Here is an 18,189-nt window from a genome sequence, read left to right on the forward strand (position 1 = left end):
CATGATGGGAGGCACTCTTAAGCCGAATATTCTACATCAGATAACCTTCCATTTTATTAAACATTTTTATATACAGTGAATTTGGCCCAAGGTCATTTACAGTGAATTACTCGAGCACCCGATTACATCACATAAGGTCAGAATTATTTTTTGGGGTCATGGGACGATATTGCCCAGAATCACAGGATGTTGAGCCCATGCCGGGAGTCGAGCCTCGTTCCCCAGCTCCGAAGTCAGCAGCACTGGTTGTTAGGTAACATATTATTCATGGGGATGAGAGAGAAACCCATCTGGGGCTGAACCACAAGCCTATCTGCAGCAGAACGACAAGGGGCTTGTTGCACTGGAAACAAGACAGGCTGAATAATAACAGTTGCATGTTTCCCCGAGCCTCATGGTCGAGAAACACACCACGAGAGAACAAGATAGCAGTGCACCAGCATAGGTACTCTTTGGGTTGGAACAGAGTCCAAGGCAGCACTGAAGGGCATGGGTGAGGAATCCAGAGCAACACTTTTACAGACAAACAAGATTCCAAAAATGAAAGCACAACAACAAACCCTCTTAAAACATCAATATATATCGTCAACCTTCTTTTAAACTTTTAACATAATGTACCTTAACACTAATCAATGGTCTTCTCTTACAAACTCTAAACTTAACGTATACTCGAACCCTGTCCCTTGCCTTTATTAGTAACAGAACCATATTCCTCAAACTAAATCATGACTCTATCCCTTTTTAGCACCTTTATCACCATTAATTATCTCGTCTTTTTTTAACTAATCGGAAAACACAATGAAAAATATGTTTGTTATTATGACTTTTCTCAGTAGTTGTTCCTTAGTAACATTATTTTTGTTCAGATTTCTTTTTTGAGTAAATAATCCTAGGCAGGGCTCCCAGCTTGATGAAAATTTAGCAGAGTTTGGAGCAGTCTCTAGGCCACGTGTTACCAAATGTGCTCGCTAACATCTGTAGGTGCTGTGCAAGGACAGAGACACGGTGCAGCATTGAAAGGGTTAATATAAAAAATTTATATATATCAACAACAATTCCGCCTTTTCTTCGTGAGCCGAAAATACACACACACACACACACACACACACACACACACACACACACACACACCCCACCCCACCCCCCCCACTCCCACTCCCACTCCCCCCCCCCCACCCCCACCCCCACCCCCACCCCCAAATGAAAAAGGCACCTACACAAGGCTGTAGGATACAGCAATATTCATTTTCTTAGGTCTCCCTCGATCCTGCGACCAGAGATACATATAAAATATATATTACTGTGCTGCATATAGCTCTATTTAGAAAGAGCTTACGCCAGGGGCCCTGGGTGCGGACAATGGGTAGGCCCTGTCCTCCAAGGTGCTGTGGGAAACATAAATGGCCTCATTCACATCCACTGCAGTGCAAGTATACGTAGGCACTATACTTCCGCAAAGCAGACCATTACAGATTTCACTCTAACACAGAGACACCCAAAGTCAGAGTCAATTCATGCCAACGTTTGAATATTCCCTGATAAAAGAGCTAAAAGAAGCCCAGGCTTGCATGATACCATGTTCTGGACCGGAACAAGCTAGAACCATAGGACAGCTAACTCGGAGAACAGAGAGAGCAGACAAATGTTCAATACATTCATCGGCTAGATTCTCGGTTTTTGCCCACGCTACTATGTCGTCTACTAACACGATCTGACACAGATGCATTGTTAAACAGGAGGTACATTGGAGTTTAAGTACTGTTAGCCTGAAGAGGGATTGTGCAAAACTGAACATTCACAACAGAGTGCAGAGGCATGAGGACTGGTTCAGATATAATGTACTTCAATAAAGAAACCTAATGTGTCACAATCAAAAACCAAGGAAAACGAAAACAGTGGGGCAGAACCTGTACTGGTAATGGCTGTCTGCAACAGCTAGGATATGAGTGCAGGCCTGCTCCATAATCTCTCAAAAAGACCCAATGCGGAGACACTGATATATCTGCAAAATGTTCACGTTATTTCTTTTTGCCAATAAAGGTGCTTGATAGACGCAAACAAAATATATACACATCACTGAACAATGCAAGAGATATTTCAATTAGCCACAAAAGAAGTTTTAACAAACACAAAAAGTTACAAACAACCCGGAAGAGAAGCTTTACAGAAATGAAACTTTTCTTCAGTGCAGCTTGACCTGAAAAACATATCCCCGATTGATATAAAAGCAAAAGTCAGCATAAAGTATGATTACAATTTTTTATTTTTTGAATGGCTGTATGGACCAGATTCAGACAAGACTGGAGGCTACCCATATTGGAAAGAATCACAATGGCACACCTCATACTAAGTTAAGAATGGGTCCTAACTGAGACGGGTCTAGAAATAGTAGTGTTGAGGAAACAAATTATATTGGGAACTAACTGCTTCTAGTTGGGCACAATAACAGGTAAAGTTATTTTCAGTTCAGTTCGAACAACTGATACAGACTGTGAAAATAATTATTATAAGCAACAAAACGCTAAAAGGGCGTGTGTGACCATAGGCCTGTAAGGGCATAAACAGAACCGGTTACATAGGACGGTCATGCCGAATGCTGCATCTGCTAAAACGCATATACCCAGAGTGTTCTACCAGCAGAAGGCGCGAGTTCTGGTTGGCTTAGTACGCTTAAGAGCAAGTTGAAGTACCTGACTTTCAATTTCAAATCCATGTAGAGCATGGTCGAGTGAAAATGTTTTTATTTTTAGCCAGAGGCAGATGTCTGGTGACAGAACAAATGCCAAAATCTTAAACATAATTCTCAACAAATAGAAGGATGGGTTGGGCAGTCCACTGCCTTATCAGGGTGACCAAGACGGAGATGTTTGGTGTACACCAGTACCAACTCCTGAAGAAGAGTGAAAATAGTCAGTGCTAGAAAATCGGTATTCAATTACTGCATGCTATTCATTAGGGTTTTGTCCTCTTCTTGGTGAATGTGGTCCACAAATGATCCACACATGTGGTATTGAATAATGATTTGAGTTCTGGACTTGGAAGAGGACTTTTTTTTAAACGTTTTCTTCCTCTGTACATGAAGGCATGCATCCAGTTCAGCACAGAGTGGGACAGGTATGCCCAGACATGGGTCCTGTGCTCTCCATGTCACTGGAGTCAAGCTAGCCTGGCTGAAGAAGGACGACATACCCTGAAACCGGTCCTAGGATGCTCGTTTCCAGTCCAGGGAGGCCCTGGCCTGGCAGTTCAGGCTGGATTGTTCCCATGGGGAACAGGGTCAAGACTGATTTGCATATGGCTGGGTATAAACTGGAATGGCGTGGGGAGCAAAAAACAATGGATTTAGGCCAAAATTCCTGTACTGGGGTCAATGTATGACATTGTTCTGCATTCGGTCCATCACTTGTTCTTTTTGCATTTGTCATGCTGAGTGGTACAGGTTTGCCCAGATGTGGGTCCCATGCTCTCCGTCCCACTGGATTCAAGCTAGCCTGGCTGATGAGGGTTGATGCCCCGAAACTGGTCCAGGAATGCTTGTATCCAGTTCAGGAAGGAAATGCCCTGGCATTTCGGGCTGGACTGTTCCTATGGGGAACAGGGTCAAGACTGGGGTCCCGTGCACTGGCTTTGAGCTAGCCTGGCTGATGAGAAGCCCTGAAACCTGTCCCAGGATGCTTATTTCTGGTCCAGGAAGGACCTGGCTTGGCAGTTAAGTCTGGGCTGTTCCCATGAGGGGTAGGGTCAAGACTGATTTGCATATGGCTGGGTCCAAACTGGGGAGGCCTGGTGAGCAAAAGAACAATGGATTCAAACCAGACCCTTGTGACTGGGGGTGAATGTTTGCATTGTTCAACATTCCGTCCATCATTTTTTCCTTTTGGCTACATATTATTTACATAGCATCAGTCACTACTATGTGGTTACAATTCAGCTACACTTGCCATTGAAAAGACATTTTACTTTGCCTATAAATGTTGACCGCCATGGACAGTTCTGCACCAAATTTGGAAATCCTTACGTGTGGTAATCGAAGGCCCAGCATGCCAATTTTCGTACAGATCCATTTAGAAGAAAAAAAGATTCAAGTGTTGAGGGGCTGAAAACAGAAGTGTTTCCCCTCTTAGCTCCTGTAGGAAATTTTGATTGTGCCTTCAGCCGAAACAACAGAAAGCATTTACACCAAACTTGCCTCAAAAACAGAACTTTACTCAGAAAACTTTCTTTCATTGGTTCAGTGTAAATATGTTCGGTTTAAATTATTATTATTTTTTTTTAGATCTGATATTTAAAAAAACTTGTGGCTTTAAAAGGTTTTCACTCTTTAATATCTTCACCGTTTTAATAGCAAAGGATTTGTAGATCCGATCCATGGATGTTGGGTAAATCCCCCCGAAAATAATAAAGTAATCTGACTGGACAAGAAAGCCTTTTCTCCAATCTCAGTTTCAGATCGCAGATTCCAAACTAGGAACCATAGAACAGGGTGCTCTGATTGGCTGGACGCAAGTGGAAAATTTATTTTGTGGCTGCCATTTAAAATTCCAAAAGTCACTTATAGGGAGCACACACTAACCCACACCTACGTGGGTTTTGGGGGAGCACTAAACAGGGGTACCCCATGATTGATATATAAAAAAAGGGTTGCAGTGTCTGTGGTTCTTTGACACCTTAAATGGCAGCTGGGGTAAGCGATATTGGTCCTAGTACTACAGACCATGGTTGGCATTGTAGGTGTCAAGGTAAGGGGATCCGCGGACAGAATAAGCTTCACAACGTATGCCTCATTATTCAGTGGTTTGTGACCAAAATGAGGTGCATGGGCAATAAAAGCATGTCATCGGTTCGCAGTACCGGGGTATGACCCTTCTTTGAGTCTCTGGCCATGTTTGTCCTATGTAACTATTTTAACTGAACTAGCAGAAGCTTGGGGGCATGGTTAGGCAAGAGCCACCGCAGATACTTTCTAACTCCCCGCTAAATACGCAATTCAATTGGTCTTCGATCCTTCAAATCTTTGCTCTATGGGCTTGACCCCCAAGTGCTGATGGTTTATGTGGCTACTGGTGGGTGAAAGGACACTACTGCAACACTGCTACAATATCAAGTTTGAGCAGGAAGAGGTAAGTTTAACAGGCAACCAAAATATGACCATTAACGCTTCATTGGGCAGGTATTGATTGGACTGATACTGGTCATAGGTGGCTTTGACAGAGACTGACCAGCCACATCAGGAATTGTCCTTTTGTGATGTCAAGAGATCCATTTAGGGTGTAAGATTGTTCTTTCTACTTTAACTCTCACGATTCCTCTGAGACAGGATCTGTCAATTTTTCTGACCACAACCATGTTGTGATGGAGGTGGCCCTTAGTGCTGAAGAACAAAGTCAATATCTGAAAATAATTTTTTTTGCTGAACGGTGCCTGAGACAGGTCTTAGTTTAGCCAGTAAAAGGCAATCAGGGTGACTATTAGAGGCAAGTGTAGAGCTCACACGGTGCGCTGAAAACAAATCAGAAAACTAGAGCAGAAGAAACTGGAATGTTACAAAGTGCTCAGTAGAAGTTCTAGCAAAAGCAAAAGGTGCACCACAAAAAGGTAAGCAATCACACATCAAATTATCAGATCCATGTCCAGAGATGTTTCTATAAATTCTTCATTTATTCAAAAAATTAAAACCGACCAAGTTGAAATGAACACCCGAAGCGTTTCGTCCAAACAAATGGACTTCTTCAGGGTATCAGTAAAGCACTCCTAACATATAACATGAGAGTGTCAGTGATGGATGAAATCAGCAAGAAAGTTGGCAAATCCCGTCGACTCTAATTATTATGAGAGCAAAGTACGCTTCACGTAAGTGAGAAAAGACCGAACCAAGGTAAGTCCAGATAGAAATATTCAAATAGTCACACAAATGTAAGGTGGACCATATAATTAGGGCAATCACCGGGTCCAATCGTGATAAGCCCAGAACCACGACCCAGAACACCAAACTGCCTCCAAGTGGGATGTCATCGGTGATTTCCCTAATTATATGGTCCACCTTACATTTTTTGCTTTTCTCTAGTCAAGCTGTTTTATTAAGAATTTGTGCATTTGAAATTTAGGCAAACACTTATCAGCACCAAGTGTATACCTCGTCTTCTGATGAGCTGAACATTTGTTACCAGCCCTATCGAGCATAAATAAAAACTCTTAAATCTGTACTAATCAGCCACAATTGACACATACAAAAGTGTGAAAAGTCAACTAAAAGCCATGTGTTCTTTTAAAGATGATGCATCAACTTATTCACGCAACCCTACTCCTTCCTCCTTCCCATTTACCTTGCTCGATTGTAGATCACTGGTTCGTGCTCGTCCTGAAGAGTGTTGCACATGCCCATCTCATGGAACATTTTTAACATATAATCCAAGAAGTTCTCGCCAGATGCTCTCTCCACCACAGCACTCAGAAGGGTCCAGGCGTGTGTTGAGTAGAAAAACTGACTGCCTTGAAAAGAGGGGATGGAAGGCTGAATAAAAACAACTTTCAACAAAAGTATAGCATTACAGAACACACATTTTTATATAGAATGGTGCATGGTGATACTGTGCAATGCATTTATGATTATTTTACCTTGGGTATATCGCCATTTGCAGCACCAGGGCGTGCCTAGAACATCAAAATAGCGCCTGCAACAATACATTTAGACGGATGATTTGCGATTTTAGCTTGAGAAACAGAATTATAACGGTAACATAACTAAATTCATCTGCACAGGCTGTATTTGACCAGGTAATTCCAGGTAGTAATTACCTTCTTATTTTATCTTTAACAATGAAATATATACAATGTCAATTTTTCTTCACATTAGATCTGTTGCAAACATTCAACGCTTTTTCCACACTTTGAAACGTAGTCACTGACTTTGGTACAGAATAAAAGGGCGCAGGGTATAAATGCATCCTACATCTGGTTTTATCTTCAGCTTGAAGAACAAAAATATGTTATTTACAACATACCTGGGTACTTCTGGTCGTAGTTGTGTGGGTCAGAGACAATACAAATGGATTGGTGTGGATGAGTGATTCTGCTTGTTTCGGTAATGATCTGATGTGGAATCCAATAAAGTTGGTGCCAATATCTAATAAAAAAACATCTTCTGCATATTTTTGAAGCTCCTGAAAAATAATGACCTTGATCTATACAGCAGCAACTGCAGTTCACAGCTAAATGCCTTACAGTTCACATGGAAGCCAAAGACTGCGGACGCGCCTAAGCTCAGAGCAATCCCCAGCAGTATATCAGACAAAGCAAACGGAAGGGCTGCCCATCTGACCCTGTACCCCTGGCATCTGCATGCTGTTTGTGTCTGGATGACACCCCTGGGCACGGAATGTCCCTGTACCCCGGGCCACCGAGATTGATCGGAGCCAGGCACAGCCTTGTAGCTCCAGTGCCCGAAGCCTTGTAGGGGTACAGCATGGGGCTGGAAGCCAAGACCCGCCAGGGCTATAATCGACACTGAGAGCAGCCAGAACAGGGCCTGGAATTCATCCATACAGCCAGGCGACAACTGGGCGTTGCGAGGTACGAACCCCAAGTTGAGAGCTGAGGCTGCTGGAGAGAAACAGTGGCAACTGGGCCGAATAACGAGACACGCCCATGACTCCTGCCAGATGATGAAGGAAGCTTCAGAGGAGCCAGTGCCCTAGGTGGTGCAAAACTCTCTCCCGTGCAAGTGCGCTCCAGTCTGAAGCAGGAGTTTGGATGGACTGTCTAAAGCAGAGTACCAGACGGCGATGGACAGACAGTGACCAGAAGATGGGCAAGGTAATTCTGTTACTTCCCTTCTTGAGCAGCTCCTTTTAAAATGGGGTAGTATTTCAGGATAATGGTCCTGTCCTGCTAGCAAACTGAGTAAACAACAGCCAATCTTTTTCCCCCCACCAGTTCCACCACTCTTTGGGGCTTCTCCCTGACCTGGGAGCACTTGGACTTGAAGATCCAGATGTAACTAAAGGCCCCACTGTTCGTGGCCACACTGAGTCCCCAACACTCCAGTCTCATTGGGGGTTTCTAGTGCATGGATGCTGAGTGATTGTGGGGTGTGTGTTGGAGGGCATGTAGAAGGAAGCACTGAGTTTGTCGACTGGGGTATTATTAACGATGAACTCAGGACCAACAAGGCACTTTTTTTATTGTCAGCCGCATGAATGTCATCCTATGCATATCCCTAGGAAAACTACAGCAGAATTCTGTTATATATTTCTTTTTTGGGTTGACTGGTATCTCTTGTGAAATGTGGCCTGTGTCAGAAGGCTGAAGCTATTTCAGCTTTTAGCTTTGGAGTAATCATCAACAGCATTACAAATATTAGTTAGCTAACCTGTTTTTGCAGATTGGGATGATTAAAAGCAACAAGAGCTTCAGAAAGACTAGATAGCATGCATCCGTGCCATAGCAAACTTGCTGCAAACGGGAAAATAGAACAAAGAACAGAGATATTTGCATCAGATGAGTCGGAGACAGGTCAAACTGGAAAAAATACTGGTAGTGATATCACACACCAGGGAAACGCTGGAGCAGAAAATCAACTTGGTTGCCATAGATTAGGGCCTACTCTGAGACAACCAGTTGAAGCTTGAAGACAGGGTAAAAAAACATACAGAATGCGACTCAGTGAGCTAATTCCGGAGATGATGCAACCTTACTGCAAAATGGAGGAATTCACAAATAGAATCACATTTTAGGAGGAGGGCAGAGGACCTGAAAGAGAGATCCTTCAACAATAACATTAGAGTAATGGGTTTACCTGAGCAGGAGGAGGGCATAAATATAGTGACTTTCTTGGACAACTAGAAAAAGGTGGCACCTCAGGGTCTTTGACTTTTTTGTGGTGGGATGAGCAAACAGAGCCCAGACTAGACCTCTTCTCCGGGGGCATCACAATCAGTGCTGTAATGCATCTTTACTAGAACGTCAAAATAATAATAACAATATAATGATACTGCAGCAAGTACAGAAGACATAGCACAATGCAAAAGTTAGGTTGTTCCCAGAATATACCCTAGCGGTTCAACGTCAAAGGCTGTGTTTTCTGGACATGAAGAGGCACTTGAAGGAAGTGGAGATCAAGTGCACTCTGTTACTTCCAGCTAGAATCATGAGACAATGAGACTCTGTTTTTTGGAGGATGCTACGGATGCAACTGATTGTATTAAAAAAACTATCAGAGAACTTGTAAGACACGCTCTCTGAGGCAACAAGGACGGAAGAGTGGTATGACCAAAAACCATCTCCTTAACAAAAAGGTACGATCCACACTACAACAGGTTCAATGTGAGAGGTAGGCCAGTGTTACAGCAGCGATGGCATAGTGACTCCAAGGAAGCAAAAATGGACGACCCAACTGACTCAGAGACGGATTCTTTGGAAAGTGAAATCTGAATGGCCACTGTTGACCCCTATGGAGGCAAACAACGTAGCAAAATTATATACGGCTCATTTACACCCTGCTACTGGTAAACCCTTCATTTCTAGCAGATATATCTATCAAGTGATCTAATTAACTATACACTGGGTGTCTACAAAGGCATACAATGTGGAGAAATAATATGGAGGATGTTAAAATGTGGGTCACCAGTGACTCACTGTTGGAACATAGCATACGGCCTTATTAGGCTAACTACATACATTTCTCCAGAAATTAGCTACTGAACAATGGTTTTAGATGGGTGCCATTTTATTCGGTTAGGAGTTCAGTTTAACAAAGTTTACAAGATGGTAATGACAGCACTCAAGGTGCAAAGAGGTGGACGGCTACCGATGAGTTTGCGGAAAGCGTGTGGGTTCCAACCACAATAGGTTCATCATACTACATAATGCCCATGGAACAGTACTCCTCACATAGCAGCCTGAACAAATATAGGGTACTGACTTGGAATATCAGAGAAATGAAAAAGATCTCAAAAAGGCATAACTTCACGCATACTTAAAAAGGGGGGGTGGATATAGGCATAATACAAGAGACACATTAGGGGCTGAGACAATGAAGGTATCCAAAGTTGTTACAGCATGGATGGCTCAATTGGCAGTGGCGGATACATGACACAATGCCCACCCCAATGCCACAGAGTACCCCTTTTACTTCCCTATGCACAACTTGCATGTTAGACTAGACCAGACAGGGAAGGATGGGCGATGGCCTAAAGAGAATAGAGGGAAGAAGTAAGGCAAGACCTTCCTAGCTATGGACGGGCCGCATATGAGAATACAAGATGAAATAACGGAAGTGTGCATACGCTGTCAATTAAGCGACTTGTGTATGGGGAATGGTAATGAACTGAGTAACAATTGAATTAAGTTGAAGAAATTAAAAGGCAGTTGAAGAAATTAAAAGGCTTAAAGAAAATGCCCATAAATTCAGATAAAAAAACATGCATGTTAGGCTAGATAAGATATACTGTAGTGTGGAAGTGCTCACTCAGGTAACAAGTGTCAAATATGTCATTATCGCCTATAGAGTGCAATGTGTCTCGGTTTCTGTTGTTGCAGGATCCCACTTTTTTATTCATTTCCTCTATGAGGCTGCCATATGCCAGGAATACCTTGCTCGTACGTTCTATGTGTCTACAACATTTGCAAATGTTTTCAGTTACTTCGCTGCATACAAGTCTCCTATCATGAGAAAGTTGTAGTGCTCCCATCTGGTTGTTGGCGTTTCAAACCCCGGAAAAAAAAGAAAGTCAAAAATCCCATATTTCCCCATCTGTGGGCATGGCCACTGATAGAAAAATATAGGATTATTGACCTTCTGGTGTTCCTGGGGCAGTGTGGGGAATGTGGCCCTTCTGTGCTACCAAGGCATTAGGAAATATATTTGAACGCCAACAACCAGATGGGAACGCTCCAACTTTGTGATAAGAGACTTGTACACCATCTCTCAGCTGTTTATTAAAATGTGGTTTATGTAAAGTGTGGCATTTTCTAAGGCAGCAAAAGAACAGGATAATGATGATGATGAGAAATTTATAAAACGCGACAAATACCCTGGAGTGTCTAGGTACTGCCTTAGATCCAATCAGTGCGAACAGAGGAGTAAACAATTTAACCGAAAACAACCACGTTTTAAGGCCCTTCCGAAATGTAAAGAAACTGGGTTCTTTTTTCAACGTGGTAGGCAATGAGTTCCAAAGGCTAGCAGTTGTAGCCGTGAAGCTCTTACCACCCCATCTCACCCTGCTGAACAATTAAGTTTCCCAGTTCGGCAGATCTGAGGGCTCTGGCAGGAGTGTTAAGAAATTTCGTCAGCAGTGTTGGCCACATGTTATTAAGAGATTTAAAGGCGATACATAATGATTTACATTTGGTCCTATTGCTACTGATAGCCTGTGGAGTCGAACTAAAGCTGTAGAGACTGAATCAAATTTAAAAATGCCCAACAGTACTGTTGCTGCTGCATTTGGAGTTTGTTGATGCTACGCCGCGGAGCACTGGAAAAGAGGCTATTACAGTAGTCCAGTCTTGAAGAAATCAGCACTGATACCACCGTCTTCCTTAGATCCATAGGTATTTCCGGAAGAATTTTCCTCAACATTTTCAAGATAAAGAAACATGCAGAAGTGGCTGAGTGGATTTGAACCTCAAAGGACAGCTTGGTGTCAAAGATGACACCTAGATTTTTGGCTTTAGGCACTGGTTTGGGTAAGGAGCCCAATTGAACCCGGCCACCAGCAGTTTGTCCAAAATGATGGATTGTTTCCCAGCAGCAAAACTTCAGTCTTGGATGAATTTAGTTTCAGACAATTGTCGAACATCCGATTTGCAATGTGGCCCATACAGTCGCGAACCCTGGTAGCTATCTGGCTAGCAGAACTGGTCACCGAGATGATGATCGGAGTACCGTCTGCGTACGGCACAAGGGCAAAACCATAGCTTCTTCCTAGACTGGCAAGAGGGTGACATAGAGGTTAAAGAGCGTTGGGCTCCAGAAAGAACCTGAAGGAACCCTGCAAGGCAGCGTAAAGGGGGATAACAAAATGTACCCCAAAGCCACTTCCTGAGACCGCTCGGACAAAAAGCAGTGAAGGCATACAGACGCTAGCAGTATATTTTAAACAGAATTATATAGACATGCAGGATAATGTTGGCAGCATGGTATTGTTGACGCAACTATACGAGCCGATTTGTTTCTTTACAGTTAAAATTTAATAAAACATTTTTATAAAAAATTTAAGCAATGTGAACATCCCAGACTAGTAAGGTCAGCCTGGCAGGTCCGGTTGGAGCGTTCCCATTGGAGCAGGGTACGGACTGATTTGCATATGACTGGGTCCAAACTGAGTTGCCTTGATGTGCAAAAAACGTTGGACTGGAATGCAGCCTGAGTAATTACCAGTGACTGAGATTAATTTAAGCATTTGATCCATCACTTTTTTTGTACACCTTAGTTTGTCACCCATAGTGAGATGGGTATGTCCAGACATGGGTCCAATGCACACTGTGTCACTAGAACCAAGGTATACCTGGCTGATGAACACTAACTAGGGTTCAACTTGTCCTTGGTTACCTGTGATCAGGCTCTGGAAGGACCTGGCCTGGCAGTTCGGGATGGACTGTTCCCATTGGAGCAGGGTCAAGACTGATTTGCAGATGGCTGGCATCCAAAATAAGGTGGTATGGCTTTGGGACGGAAAGGTCCCTTGTATGGTGACAGACTTGTACCCCTGTCCTGGCTGCCACCGCTGCAGTGAAGTCTGGATCCCTGGATGCTGATTTTTTGTTATCATGGGCGAACATGGATTTTGTGTGTGCACCATGGCATAGACCTGTCTCACAGACTGCAGTCTTGCTGGACCGGGAGGCGTGCCCACAGTTCTACCCTCATAGTGGTAAAGGCAATGCCTTTGAAAAGCGTTAGTAAAATGAGCGCTGTGGGGGCAGCATACTGTGCAGTGATTAGTAGAGGTGAAAAGGCTTTTTACCTGTGTCATTGGAGTGAGGCCTACAGGCTCAGTCAAATAAACTTCTGCTGCTGTGTGCTTAACTCACCCTCGGCCTACACCAGGTTAGTGTGTAGTGCTGTGCAGTAAGTGTTGTATGAATGTGCTGGGTTTATGTGTGTCAGTCAATGTTATAATACATGGAAGATTCTGGATTCCATTTTGGGAGTCCCAGGGTTGACTGGAGGAGCATGAGGAGGGAGAGGAACCTCCCCCCCCCCGACAGATTTATGAATTGCTACATTCCTGTGAGCTGGGTGGGACACACACTGGTGGCAGGAGAGCCACGCTTTCCAGCACACTTCAAAGAGTGCTCTTTTGTTTATAGAGAGGTCGCTGTGAGGGGCCTGGGCACATCTCAACAAGGCTGATACGAGAATCATAAAGAGTAGGGAGTGGCCCCAGGGTAAGCTTTTGATAAACAAATCATTGTGGTTGCATCCAGGTGTGAACCTCTAGTCACCCCCATGGCCTGTGTTCAATGTTTCTGGTGGAAGGGCAAGGCAGAGGAGAGTGCAAATTCAAAAGGAAGCAGATCCCCAACAAAAACTTAAAGACTCACATCCTAATTCACATTTGGTGTCTGGAAATGGACTATAAGAAGTGGAACTCGAGGCCCTCAAAATGTGTCAGCTGTCAAGCAACATGATGGACTATGTGAGGAGGGGAAGCTCTGTAAGTCTTCTGCCAGTGACCAGGGCTGGAGGGTAAGGCCTGCCAGTCTCACAACTGGGTAAGGGGACATCATAGAGGCACATCGAAGACCACCTGCCCCTGGAGCAACAGTGTCTGCCTGCTGGCCAAGCCCTGAGGGCCCTATGGGGAAGAGAAGAGCTGGAGGGAGCGAGGCCCACAGGTGGATCCGTGAGAGTAGATCCCTGTAGCAAGGAGTGAGGAGACGGATGCTACACCGATCAGGTTGTTTCCTGTGTGCAGGCTTACATCAGTGACCCCCCCTGGATGTGAGAGAAGGGCCATTGTAAAGTGAGCAGTGTGCTTTGCTGCACCCATCGGGCTGTTGCAGGTGTAAGTCGATAACCCCTTTATGCCAGAGGGCCCACTGTGAAGATTGCTGTGCCGATCGGGCAGTCACCGGTGTGCAGTATCAGTCGGCGACCCCGGATGCCGAAAGGGGCCACCGCGAAGGAGAACCTGATGCTGTGTTGATCGGGCCATCGCCCGAGTGAAGATCAGGCGTGGTGACACCACATGCCAGAGGGTACCACTGGAGGAAGACAAAGAGTGCAGTCCATTGGATGACATAGTCGTAAGGAGAGGCCCCCACTCCACCACCCTAGAGAGAAAGACCAAAAGAGACTAACTGCTGCATTGGGCAAACACCAAGAACACACAGCCGAGGCTCTGCAGATGCACCCGTGAGAGAGAAGCTCCTTGAGACAGCAGTTAGACAATCCTTGCTAGTGCAGGTAAGACGGAACTACAGGCCAGATGGCCCAGGGGAACTTGTCTGCCATAGAGTGCTTCTGCACTTTTGACTTTTCTAAAAGGGTCGGAGTAGGACTCCAGACAGTCAGACAGCTAGTGGGCACTAACATGAATGTCACCAACAGTGAATGGGGAATAACCACTTCCACTAGTGAGAGGGAAGTGGGAATCAGGGGAATGCCATTAAACATTAGAGCCCTGACCTTAGGGGGGTGTGTGTATTGCTTGTGTATGCCGTATTTCACTTTGTGTTTGTATATAAATACTGCTCTTTTCATTTAAAAAAAGTATTGGACTGGACAATCATTTATTGCTGCGCTTGAACGTATTTTGAGTGTGACCCTGGTGTTCACCCTTGTAGCTACCTCTTCCCTGAGAAGACTTGGACTGCTCGATTCTACAACTAAGATTCAAGTGATGAAGAGGTGCTTGACAAAGTTGCTCGGGATCCATTGTAGGTTGGGGCCTGGAACATTAGAAGTAAAAGGTCTCAACCCCAATGGTTGGGCCAATCCGATCTTGCTTGCCCCCTGGCTCTCTTATCGGGGTACTGGCAATTGGCAGCAAGCGTTGGGGCGCCTAACACTTGGATACAGGTGTGGCATTGACCATTTCCAATTTACGCCAGCAATATAATAAGTCCAGTTTTTACACACAAAGTCAGCACACATAGACAATGGAGAACACAGGGTTGGGAATAGACCTTAACACCATGTCCACAGATCAGATGAAGGGTTTATATAGGGAGGGTTCTCAGGAGTAGGGACAGAGAGGTCATTGCTTATTTTATTAGGGATCCGTTTGAGACACTGGGTGAAAGGGAACAGGCTGTAGTTGACTCTGGGAAGGTAAATATGTGAGGAACCCAGGAAGAGAGTGCTGTGGATTCAGGCTCTAGGAACCCCTCAGGACAGATCAATTCCAGACATGCACACAGTGTGTCCCCTAATCCATTTTCCAGAGTTTCGCCAAGACACTCACCACCTTTAGTTTTTAGAATACCTCTAGTGTTTGCACCACCTTGAATTTCTAGGGTACCACTGTCACCAATTCCAGGTGTGAATTCCTTGGGAGGGTTGAGTCTGGCATAGACCCCAAGCTTGCAGTTGACTCTGTAAAAACAGTTTCAATCGGGTCGGGGACAATCGATATTTGCCCGGCGGTATTGCCTCTGTGACCCTCTAGTTATTTAAATCAATGAAGAGGCAGGCGCTGGAGACTAGAAAGCAGGAAACAAGGTTTTTTATTCTCTCCGGAGGAGAACACAACGAAACGGACAGAAGGTATCGTTCTGAGGTGCTCTAACTTACGTTTGAGGCCTGGCCCCTTATATACAGTGTTTATGGTTTTTATTGCAGTTTACATACATGTGACAAAGCTTTGATATACGGAAAGACCTACCCGGAATTCCCCTTTGGGGCCCGTTCCCACACACATTTACAGTTGAAGTCCCCACCCTAATCACAACAGGTGGTGAGCATCGCGCAGCTGGATAATCCGCCGATTCACGGGATGAGGGGAGTCTGATTGGATCTCATGGGGTGGGGGCTTTGATCAACCCGGGGATTTCTTTGATGGGGGAAGCTTTCTATTGTACGGGGAGGGGCGAGGGTGGTATCGGCAGAGCTGGGTGTCGGCTTGGGAACGGGGAGGACAAAACGGGCACACGGGGAAAAAGGGGGTTTGCATCTAAGGGCCGGAGATCATGAAAGGAAAGCAGGGAGGTGTCGCGCTGGGAACAGGATGAGGGCCGGGGGCAGAGCAGCGCCGAAGAGGGGTTTATGACTCCAGGCAGGTGCAAGCAGGGGGGTGGTCAGCGGGCAGGCTTAGCGAAGGCAAAGGGCTATGTCAGGGGCCAGCGGCATGCAAAAGGGTTGGTTCTGATCGGGGCATCTTAAAATGGCGGGCGCGCACGACAAAAGTGTGGCATCAGGGGAAGAGGCAAGATGGCGCAGATAATGTTCACCAAAACGCACTAATTTTCCACAGTCCCTCCTTTAACATATTCAAGACATCTTGTTGGTTCATTTTCTACTCGGGTCTATTGTGGTGAGCATGAGAGAGAAAACGGTAGGAAACCCAAGATAAAGAGTTGTAAACAATACATTTTGAGGTTTCTAGTTTTTAGGAGGTGCACCTATTTGATGAACTTTGATAAATTTGTTCAGCAGGAAAGTCATAGGAATGAAATACAAAAAACGGCGAGCAGCAAGTACATATCATAACATAAACTGGCAGGTTAATACATATTTCGGATTCGGATTGGAGCAGGATCAATACAATGGTGGCTGGGAGAGAAATGAGGCGTAGAAAAAAACGGTGGTTTGAGGATGTCAAATGTTCGAAGTTTACGAGTTCTCATTGTTCTTTGTGGTCTTTCGTTGGCGCTGTTGAGCACCGGCGGTGGAGCTACAAGTCCGGCTCTGTTCTAAGTTCTGCGTTGCAGGGCACGACCCTTTCCTCGCGTTTCTGGTCGGAAAGGTCCTTTTCGCCCCGTGTCCTTTGAGGTGATTGTCAGAAAGTTCCGATGGAAGAAGAGCGTTCAAGACAGTCCATAGGGTAGGTCAGAGGAAAAAGGGGGATGGAGCAAGGCCAAATTAGGAACAAACTAGGGGAACGAGAGACTTCAAATAGGCGGGCGTGTGACGGAATTCGGAGAGCGGGGACTTGTCGACAGGCACTGGACGTCGAGCAGGGGCATCAGGTCGACCCTTTCTTTTCATGCTGTCGAAAACAGTGCCTCGTCCTGCAGCTCTTTTCAGTCGTGGTCTCGCCTTGGCTAATGTCGCAGGTGTCCCTTAGTCTGCAGTCGGGCCTCGTGCTCCCACATCCGGTCCTTCTCTCCTCCAACAGCAGTACCCTTAAACAAGTTTGAAAAGACAGTTTTTTAGAAAATTTTCGGATGAAGATAATCAAAAAAGTCTATTTCTCTCCCAGCTCCAGGCAAAGAATGAAAATGTCCGTCATTTTTAACGTACACAACTGGCATATGAATGACCGGTGGCGGACCTGCTGGATTTACTATGACCTTCCTTCATAATCATTTATTACAGGCATGACGGTTCATCTGATGGTAACCCACCTTCGGGAGACAAATCTGGCAAAGATATGCCGTTCTCTAGAGTTTCACATTTACAAAAGGGTACAGTGAGTCGTCAACATGGTACTACACAGGTATTTTGCTGAGAGACGAACATGGCTAAACATTTCCTTTCTATCGGTGCATCCTGTTTTTCAACTACTGCGGGGTTCATTTTGATGATTTCTTTACCTTGGTCTAGTCTGTTAACCTTGTAAAACATCATTCTGGGTCCTACGTAACCTTTTACAGCCCGGTTACTTAACTAGGAAGGACAGGGGTTTTATGGGAGACAACCAGGGACATAGACAGGGGAGGTAGCGGGGGTGATCGTTTTTCTGGTTTGGGTATTGCGACGATTCGGGGAGGGGAAGGTCGCGTATTCTGAGGTCCTTGTGTTGTACTATAGGAGCCGTTGACATGTAGTTCCCTTATTTCGGGCCAGATTAGGGAACCTCTGTCGTCTTACCTGTCCTTTCCCTTACGGCCCAACCTGGGTTCATTGACTTCTATCGGAAAAGGAGAGGTAATGACGCGGCCTCAGGGTGATTGTATTAAAGACAAATGTTTGTGCAAATACTGACGGTATTTGAAGCCAATTAGGTGGTGTGCTAGGGGTGGCGATCTGCCAATTTCGGGGCTAACCACTCGGGAGAGTGGTAGTGCAAAAATAGAGAGAGA

The 18,189-nt window shown here is 45.0% G+C and overlaps 1 protein-coding gene across 1 annotated transcript in view; it reads right to left on the reverse strand.

Annotated features, from left to right (window-relative positions):
• LACTB (lactamase beta) overlaps window positions 1–18,189 on the reverse strand; it is a 229,285-nt gene that overhangs the window by 114,608 nt on the left and 96,488 nt on the right. The window contains exon 6 of the mRNA XM_078685276.1: window positions 6,324–6,489. Coding sequence (XP_078541402.1) covers window positions 6,324–6,489 — 166 coding nt within the window. The remainder of the gene's footprint in view (window positions 1–6,323; window positions 6,490–18,189) is intronic.

Source organism: Lissotriton helveticus, chromosome 3_2, assembly GCF_964261635.1.
Source record: "Lissotriton helveticus chromosome 3_2, aLisHel1.1, whole genome shotgun sequence".
NCBI lineage: Eukaryota > Metazoa > Chordata > Amphibia > Caudata > Salamandridae > Lissotriton > Lissotriton helveticus.